The sequence below is a fragment of the Eulemur rufifrons genome, chromosome 7 (genome assembly GCF_041146395.1).
Source record: "Eulemur rufifrons isolate Redbay chromosome 7, OSU_ERuf_1, whole genome shotgun sequence".
In the NCBI taxonomy this organism is placed as follows: Eukaryota; Metazoa; Chordata; class Mammalia; order Primates; family Lemuridae; genus Eulemur; species Eulemur rufifrons.
In genome coordinates this window covers 2,787,839-2,797,566 of record NC_090989.1, presented here as the reverse complement: position 1 = coordinate 2,797,566, position 9,728 = coordinate 2,787,839, and the positions used below count along the sequence as shown (strand labels likewise).

The following is a 9,728-nucleotide window of genomic DNA, read 5'->3' as shown; positions in this document are numbered from 1 at the left end:
AGTGCTCCACAATATGTTGGCTCATGAAATCTAAGCAACTGTGCCTTCCTCTACACTCCTCATTCAGCCTCAGCCATAAAGTGCACACTGCCTATAAAAATCCACATAAAAGAAAAATATAGTTATTCTAAAATGCCATGCACAACAGACACCGCTTATACACGTATGTCGCGCTGCTGCTGGGAGGGGCGGCTGCACTTACTCGCTCTCTCAAAGCGCAGCACCACACTGGAGGAAACAGCCCCCAAAAAAGGAAAGAGTGTTCTCTAATGCGATTTTAAAGAGTGGTTTAAATGGCAACGCTGACTCCTACACATCATGGTGTCTAGGAGAAACGAAGCATATTTCTCTCTGCAGGGCGCCCAGAACAAAAGCTGGACTGCGTGACCTGTATGCAGGCAAAACAGATATATTCCTACACGGCGGGGACCTGGGATGCACACGCACCCATGCACAAAAAGGGAGCTGGAACTATCACTCAAAGAATCTCAACCAACTGTGTGTGTTTTCATCTATGAGGTCAGTTTTCACAATATTTGTTATGAGAAAAACTGGTCTTCAGCCGGGCGCGGTGGCTCACACCTGTAATCCTAGCACTCTGGGAGGCTGAGGCAGGCGGATCGTTTGAGCTCAGGAGTTCAAGACCAGCTTGAGCAAGAGCAAGACCCCGTCTCTACTAAAAATAGAAAGAAATTATATGGACAACTAAAAATATATATATATATATAAAATTAGCCGGGCATGGTGGCGCATGCCTATAGTCCCAGCTGCTCGGGAGGCTGAGGCAGTAGGATAGCCTGAGCCCAGGAGTTTGAGGTTGCTGTGAGCTAGGCTGACACCACGGCACTCTAGCCTGGGCAACAGAGTGAGACTCTGTCTCAAAAAAAAAAAAAAAACAAAACCTGTTCTTTTAAGTTTATAGCCAAAGGCCCCAGAACAATATAAGGAAAGTTTTTTCTATCAACCAAGTGTATGCACTGTAATACGCAAAGGAGAGCAACTACCTAATAACAAGTTTATATTTCAGAAAGCAATTGTAACACATCAACTCTCTGATTTTCTTTATTCAAAAATAAAAGAGGTACAAAAAATATACAACTAAAATGTCCAACGTAATCTGAAATAGTAGGTTCACCAAAAGGTCACAAAGGTAAACTTGCATTTTGGAGGGATTAATTACAATTACTAGAGAAAGAATGGTTTTTTAAAGAACTGTATCTCAGGAAAATGCTGACCAGTGCGGTAGGTGGTTATTTAATCTCCCATTTTTATGGGTGAGCCTATAGGTCATGGACAGTCTGCTGAACAGTGAGGAACTACTTGGAGGAAGCCCTTTTCCTGGCAGTCAGTACAGACCTTTCCAGAAGGATGGATTCTTTTATGGCCTCCCCTTTGGCAAGATAACAGCCCACAAGTATAAAAGATAACCAAAGATAACCCACAAGTACTTTCACTTCCATGAGGAAGTTATGTGGGATACATATAAACTTACGTCCATCTCTAGTCAATCGCATTTTGCCGTCTCTAACACATGGCACATGGTGGTGGTTCTAGAATACAAAATGATGGACCTGGGGAGGGGAAGGGACACTGGCATTTTCACCAAACCCCTAGGTGGTAGAGCGCACCTACACATCACGCTCCAGAGCGCGGAGATCTTCCAGGAGTTCCTGGGCGGCAGTCTGCAGGTGAGGGTTGCGGCTCTTGGACATCGCCAGGATGCGCTGCAGGGGCAGGGAGCTCCGGAACTCAGAAGCCGACCTGGAGAAGACTTCTGGCTCCAGAACCACGGACTGGACGAGCCGTAGCACGTGAAGGCACACCTCTGCGTCTGGGTCTGGGGAAAGAGGCGACCCCTCCAGTTAGAATGAAACTTTCAACAGGAACCTGCCCCTCAAAGGGTTCTCGGCCATTCCGAATGTCAGATTTGACAGTTTAGAAAACTATGAGCTAACCCAGAAACAAAGTGAGCTTTACATCAAAGCTTCTTGATGTAAAAGCTTAGATCATAAAAGCAGTACGACAAAATTCAATAATCGTCTATTTAGTAACTATCATATCCAAATATTACTCACAATCATGTAATTTTAAAAGGCAGAACTAGAAATATGAGGGCTTTCCATGTCTGTTATAATTCTGTCCACTTATAAGACTGTTTTAAAAAGTACTACTTCATTTTCATTCCAACTACAGCAAACCTTTCAGAGACCACATACAGATACAGCATCTATTCAGGGCCACTGAGTCACAGGCTACAATATTCACATTGTTTGTTTTCTACGTGAATGTACCCAGGAGTTATAGAGCCTGACAGCCCTGCTTAACTCTAGCAACCACTAAAGAACAGCTGGGCCAAAACAACAGCCGCACCCAAAGCTATAATCCTTACCCAGAGCGGAGCCAACTCTCCTTACCATTTATTAATACCCTCTCTCTCTACTGGGAACCTTTAACATGCCACTAATTTGCTTCTTGATTGGGTACTATAATTGGAAAAAACAGCACTTCTTTCTTAGTACATTTATTTAAAAAAAAAAAAAAACCTGCTAAGAAGTAAGAAGACGGAAGGAGTGGACTGAATCCTTCAGTGGGAGCTGCCACAACCGCACGCCGGGACCAGAGGCTTCTCCCTACAGAACAAGAAGGGAGACCGCTGTGGCTGGGGGAGGATGAAAGGAACTGCTCTGCCTGGGGGAGGTGCTGAACCATCCTGAGCACAGACCAGAGTCTTCCTCTTTGGGAGAGGGGCGGGAGACTTTCTCTAGTACAGGCTTGCCCAAGACACAGAGCTGCACAGGCACAGAGGGAATGCCGAAAGCCAAGGGCAAAGACACTCTGGCAACTCCGCCCTCAGCCTAAGCACAGGATAGGACAGAGGAATCTGCAGCCAGTGGGACTGGAAGGTAACCACAGCAACAACAAAACCCAAATCCAGCTCAACCTCCCACATGGACAGCCCAGCGGAACAGGAGGCGTGGCCACTCCCAAGTGCAAAATCTACCTACCTACCTACCACTGCAGAGGAGAATACACTATGGCCCGGAGGCCGAATGCAACCCATGATCTGTTCTGTACAGGCTGCAAACAAAAAGAGGTTTGCACATTTTTAAATGGTTATTTTCCTAAAGGAAAAAAAGAAAGAATAACATCCAACAGAGATCATTTGTGGCCCTAAAAGCTCAAAATATTTCCTATCTGGCCCATTACAGAAAAGTCTGTTGCTCCTGCTCTACTGCCGTCCATATAATGTCAAACATTCCATAAAAAATTATAATGAAAGAGCAAGAGAAACAAAAGGCCCACTGTCAAATGACAATCAACATAGCCAGACAAAGATACAACCCATCAGAAAGGGAATTTGAAATAAATATGATTGACAGATGGTAAAACACTGTTTTAAGGTACACTACACCTGAAGCAGCATGGTATTTTTCAAAGGTGAGCATGCACTCGCTGCATAATGATGTTTCAGTCAACAACTGGCCACATACACGACAGTGGTCCCGTAAGATTACACTACCATATTTTAACTGTACCGTTTCTCTGCTTAGATACACAAATCCACTAGGCTACAAACCTGTATAGCAACATGCCTAGGTGCACAGCAGGCTATATCATCTAGGTTTGTGTGAGTACATGCTAAGATGTTCCCACAATCACAAAATCATCTAATAATGCATTTCTCAGAATGTGTATCCTCATTGTTAAATGATGTATGACTGTAATGTGACAAAAGAGTATATTGTGAACCCTAGGGCAAATACTATAAACAAGTATTTTTTTAAAGTGTAAATGGATAAGCTAATATTGCAGATAAAATGGGATATTAAAATACTAAAGCCAGTATCAGACAAGAAAGAGGAAAAGAAGAAATTAGCAATATTTCTATAGTCCTTTCTATATTTTAATAATTACATTAAATGAAAACAGTATAAACATACCAATTATGCCATGCAACCACTAATTAAAAGTAGGCTGCAGTTCCTATATTTTCATCAGAACAAGAAATATTACCAGGGATAAAAAGGGACATTGCATAATTATAAAGAGGTCAAAGCACCAAAAGACACAGTAGTCTTAATTATGTATGTATGTAACAATAAAGCTTCAAAAGACGCAAAGCAACACATCCTAGGACTCCGAGGGCAAATAATTCAAAATTAAAGTTGGAAACCTTTACATTCTTATGTCCATTACTGATTTTGAAAACAGAAGAAAAAAAATAAATAAGGATATGGAATACCTGAACAACAATATCACCCAACCTGACCTGATATTTATATTAAAAAAAACACTCAACCCAACAATAGCAGAAGACATTCCTTCCAATGCCCACTGGACATCCACCAAGATAGACCATGGTCAGGGCCACAAAACAAATCTCAAAAAATTTAAAAGAATTCAAACTATGTTTTGTGATCACATAGGAATAAATGAGAAATAACAGAAATAAATAAATAACAGAAAAACATCTTAAAATCCCCAAATATTTGGATCAAATAACACACTTCTAAATAATATATGGATCATAAAGCAAGTCAAATGGATAAGAGACTTAAATTTAAGGTGCGAAACTATTAGAACTCTAGAAGAAAATGTGGGAAAAACCCTTATAGACATTGGCCTAGGCAAAGAATTTATGGAGAAGACCCCAAAGGCAATCACACCAACAACAAAAATAAATAAATGGGACCTGACTAAATAAAAAAGCTTCTGCACAGCCAGAAAAACTGTCACAAGAGCAAACAGACAACCTACAGAATGGGAAAAAATTTTTGCAGGCTACACATCTGATAAAGGACCGATAACTAGAATATATTTAGAACTCAGGAAAATCAGCAAGAAAAAAATCAAACAACCCTATCAAAAAGTGGGCAAAGGACATGAATTGAAATTTTTCAAAAGAAGACAGAAGAATGGCCAAAAAAACATATGAAAAAAATGCTCAACATCTCTAATCATCAGAGAAATGCAAATCAAAACCACAAAGAGATATCACTTAACTCCAGTGAGAATGGCCTTTATCAATAAGTCCCAAACAATAAATGTTGGTGCGGATGCGGAGACACAGGAACACTCATACACTGCTGGTGAGACTGCAAACTAGTGCAACCTCTGTGGAAAGCAATATGGAGATACCTTAAACAGATACAAGTAGACCTACCATTTGATCCAGCAATCCCATTATTGGGCATCTACCCAAAAGAACAAAAGACATTCTATAAAAAAGACATCTGCGCTCAAATGTTTATAGCAGCACAATTCACAATCGCAAAGATGTGGAAACAACCCAAATGCCCATCAATACATGAGTGGTTAATAAAATGTGGTATATGTATACCATGGAGTACTACTCAGCTATAAGAAATAATGGTGATATAGCGCCTCTTGTATTTTCCTGGATAGAGCTGGAACCCATTCTACTAAGTGAAGTATCCCAAAAATGGAAAAATAAGCACCACATGTACTCACCATCAAATTGGTTTCACTGATCTTCAACTAAGAGCACATTTAGGCAGATGTGCAGTGGGGGAGGGGATGGGTGTATATATACATAATGAGTACAATATGCACCGTCTAGGGGATGGACACGCTTGAAGCTCTGATTCGGGGGGAGGGGGGAGGGCAATATATGTAACCTAAACTTTTGTACCCCCATAATATGCTGAAATTTAAAAAAAAAGATAATCCTTTAAAAAAAAGGAAGCTATAAATGAAACTATAAACCTTGAAAACATGCTAAATGAAAGAAGCCAGACACAAAAGGCCACATACTGGCTAATTGTAATTTTACAAAATGCTCAGAATAGGCACATCCAGAGAGACAGAAAGCAAATTAGTAGTTTCTGGGGGTGGGTGGAAAGGAAATGGAGTGACTGCTAACGGGTATGGGGGTCACTATTGGTGGTGATGAAAATATTCTAAAATTAGACAGTGGTAATGGTTGCACAACTCTGTGAATATACTAAAAACCACAGCACTGTACACTATAAATGATTGAACTTTATAGTGTGTGAATTATATATCAACAAAGCCATTTTTAGAAAAAGGACATTAGTGGGGAAAATGGCAAAATTCTAATTAAGGATAAATATTATGTAATAATATCGTACCAATGTTAATTTCCCAGTTTCAATGACTATTCTATGGTTATATAAGGTGCTCACATTAGAAGAAGCTGAGTGAGGGTTTATTCTACTATTTTAGCAACTTTTCTATAAATCTAAAAGAGGAAACCGAAAGGAAATAAAAAAAAATCTTGCAACATCAGCAAGGAAGAAAGAAGAGGGGAGAGTAAAAATAAAAGTACATACAATAAACTTTCCTTCTCTTGAATTCTTTAAATTTTTGAAGGTTGAAGCAAAAAATTGTTTGATGTGGTTCTCAGTGGATACAGAGAAACGTTTTTTGTTTATTTTTAAATTTGTACTTATTTTGATACATAATTGTACATATTTATGGGGGACATGTGCTATTTTAAAACATGCATACAATGTATAGTGATCAAATCAGCATATTTAGGATATCTATCATCTCAAATATTTACCATTTCCTTGGGTTGGGAATATTTCAAACCTTTTCTCCTAGCTATTTTGAAATATATGATAAATTGTGAACTACAGTCACCCTATTGTGCTACCAAACACTGGGTCTTATTCCTCCTCTCTGTGTGTTTGTAACCATTAGCCAGCCTCTTTGCAGCCCTGCCCCATCCTTCCCAGCCCCCTGAAGTGGGCAGGGTGTGAGGAGCTTTGTGGTGGTCCATAAGATCAACTGTTTTAGCTCCCACATACTGAGAACATGTGATATTTCTCTTTCTGTGCCTGGCTTATTGACATAATGACTTCTAGTTCCATCCATGTTGTGGCAAATGACAGGATTTCATTCTTTTTTAAGGCTGAATAGTATCCAGTGTGCATATGCACCACATTTGCTTTATCCATTCATGTACCGATGGACACTTAGGTTGATTCTGTATCTCTGCTATTGTAAACAGTGCCATAAACATGGGAGTGCACGTGTCCCTTTGACACAGATGTCCCTTCCTCTGGATAAATACCCAGTAGTGAGACAGCTGGATCACACTATAGTTCTATTTTTAGTTTTCTGAGAAATCTCCACACTGTTTTCCACAGTGGCTATACTAATTCATTAATACATTCCCACCAACAGTGCATACGAGTTCCCAGAGAGAATATGTATGACAATTCTACCATAAATGAGGAAAGGTAAAAGGAGGTAAAGCTTCTACACTTCACTCCAACTGGTAAAATGTCTATACCAGTAGATAGGAATTAGTTATGTACATATAATGTAAAATTACATGAATAAAAACATTTTTCTTGGATGGTGTCATCGAAACGAGGTTAAAATTTACATAAACTGCACAAATCTTGTGTGTACAGCTGGTTAAGTTCTGACAAATGCCTGCAACATACAAAACATAACCCTGCCAAGACACAAAACGTCTCCACCACCACGAAGCTCCCTGATGCCCCACCTCCTCCAGTCAGCCCAACCCACAAACAACTGATATTCTGGTTTCTACCACCAAAGATTAGTTTTGCCTGTTCTTAATCACATAAATGCAACCACACAGAAAATAAACCAAAAAAAAAAAAAAAAAAAAGTACTATTTCACTATGAAAGCTCAAGCAAATCAAAATAAATGAAATAACACTCTGCTTGGTTTTTGCTACAGTTTCTCAATTTAGTCCCCTCTTGACATTTTAGGGGCTATTTTCTCCTCACAAAGTCCTATCAGGAGCTTGGATGGACATGAAATCTCCACATTTCCCATGTTTCCTCCCAACAGTAGACAGATTTCTTTGTTAAAATCTTTATTGTGTAAAATCATTTGGGAGTGGGAAGGAGGGGTGTGAGGGCAAAGAGCTTACGCTAGCAGCATGGAACAGCAGGTGTAATAAGAGGGCCACCAACAACCATAAAACACTGATGCCATTTTATCATAACAACGTAATCGGAGAGCTTCCCTGGCTGATGTCCTCCTGAGCTCCAAGGTCTCAAGCCATCATGTCTGTCACAAATGCCTCTGATGAGCACACAGCTCACTCAGTCAGAGCTGATCTCTCACCAGCAGCGTCATCTGGAAAGAACTGTGCCTGCAGCTCGGCTTAAATAGCTGCATCACATCCATGGTGAATAGCTTAGAAGTGACTCTGCAAGTTGTGCCAACTCAATTTGCAGGTGCCCACGCCAGGCCCTGGCCACCAGATGGAGGATATACCGCTGGCCGTGACTGGTTATCATTACTGGCAGGTACCATTCTTCCCTACTCTACGTGCAGGAATTTAGGGAGAAAATCCAGGGTGGAAGGTAAGGATGTAACCATGCCTCAATAAAAGGAATAGGAACTTTAAAATTACATTTCCTTATGCACATAGCAAAACTAAAATGTCTTATCCTAAAGCTGGGGCGTGCTGACATAGGTTCCTTGGAAAGAAGGCCCTGCCACGCACACACGTCTCTCTGACCTGAGAGAAGGTCTACAGACTCCCTTCGTGACAGCATTCCTCTTCACTGCCCCTCCTACTCCCAGTGCCACGCTTGTCACCATCAAGCCAGCTCAACACTTCCTGAACTGGGTCCCTTGTGACACTAGCTCCTCAAGAGGGTAACAAGGTTTCCATCTGGACCCACACTCACCCCCAATGAGAAGGGGAAGGGGGGACAAAACGGCACTTTGGGAATTAAGCCACGTCTAACTGAGAATGAGGGCATGGCACTGAGACGCCCCTATCTCCACATGCCCTTGTGACAGCTTTTGCCGCACGCACTGATCTCCCAGTGCCACATTTCTCAGACACAGGCCCTCACGCTGACACAAAGAAAACTTGCCAAACTCAGCCAGAAGGATGTCCTGGCAGCTGCACCAGCTCCTTAATACGTTCTAGTGGGTGGCTCAGATACAGGCACAGCGGGGCTTTCTGTTCTCAGCCACACCTTAGAAAGACAAACACATCTTTCTTTACTTATCTGGTAATTGCCTGTTTTTTAAAAATTCACACATCACATTAAATGCATAAACTAAAATATGAGGTCCATGGACAGTATATCACCACGTGTGAGTGCAGCGGCACTAAATGTGGAGTCACTCACAGTCACTCACTTGGCAAAGCTGTTTCACCTTGCTGGGCTTGTTTCCTCATCTATAAACCAAAAGTTGAAATTATCCACAACCCTACTGTAAAGACTAAATGACGGGACAAAAGGAAGACTGTCTGTCCAAATGCCTGGCACACAGCTAGCACTCCATAAATAGGAATTTCCGAGGTACACAGAAGGAAGCCTCACCCCACACTCTCCACTGCCCCCACCCGCCACACGGGCCTCTGCTCCTGAGAACAGAGCCTGCTGTGGGCTCTTGCACTTCTTCATCCCGCTAGCCAGAACACGCCTCACAGATATCCTAAGAGCTCACTGCCCTCCGCCTTCAGGTCTGTGCGCGGAAGTCAACCACTCAGCCACCTCCCATAGCCACCCTGAAACTAAAACAAAACACAAAACCCACCCTGGTACTCCCTTTCTCTGCCTTTTTTCCACAATAGCATTAAATGACACATAACCCGTGGTATGCTGTGCTGATTCACTGCCTCTGTTGTCCCTCTTCACTCACTAGCTCCATGAAAGCAAGGACTTGGGCAGGCTCAGCACGTTGCTGTGTCCCCAGCGCCTACACAGTACCTGTCACCTAGTAGGCACAGGCA

At 41.7% G+C, this 9,728-nt stretch overlaps 1 protein-coding gene across 1 annotated transcript in view; it reads right to left on the bottom strand.

The window, feature by feature from the left end:
- Nucleotides 1-1,036: 1,036 nt before the first annotated feature.
- HSF2BP (heat shock transcription factor 2 binding protein) overlaps nucleotides 1,037-9,728 on the bottom strand; it is a 108,570-nt gene continuing 99,878 nt past the window's right edge. The window contains exon 9 of the mRNA XM_069472242.1: nucleotides 1,037-1,837. Coding sequence (XP_069328343.1) covers nucleotides 1,629-1,837 — 209 coding nt within the window. The 3' untranslated portion in view covers nucleotides 1,037-1,628. The remainder of the gene's footprint in view (nucleotides 1,838-9,728) is intronic.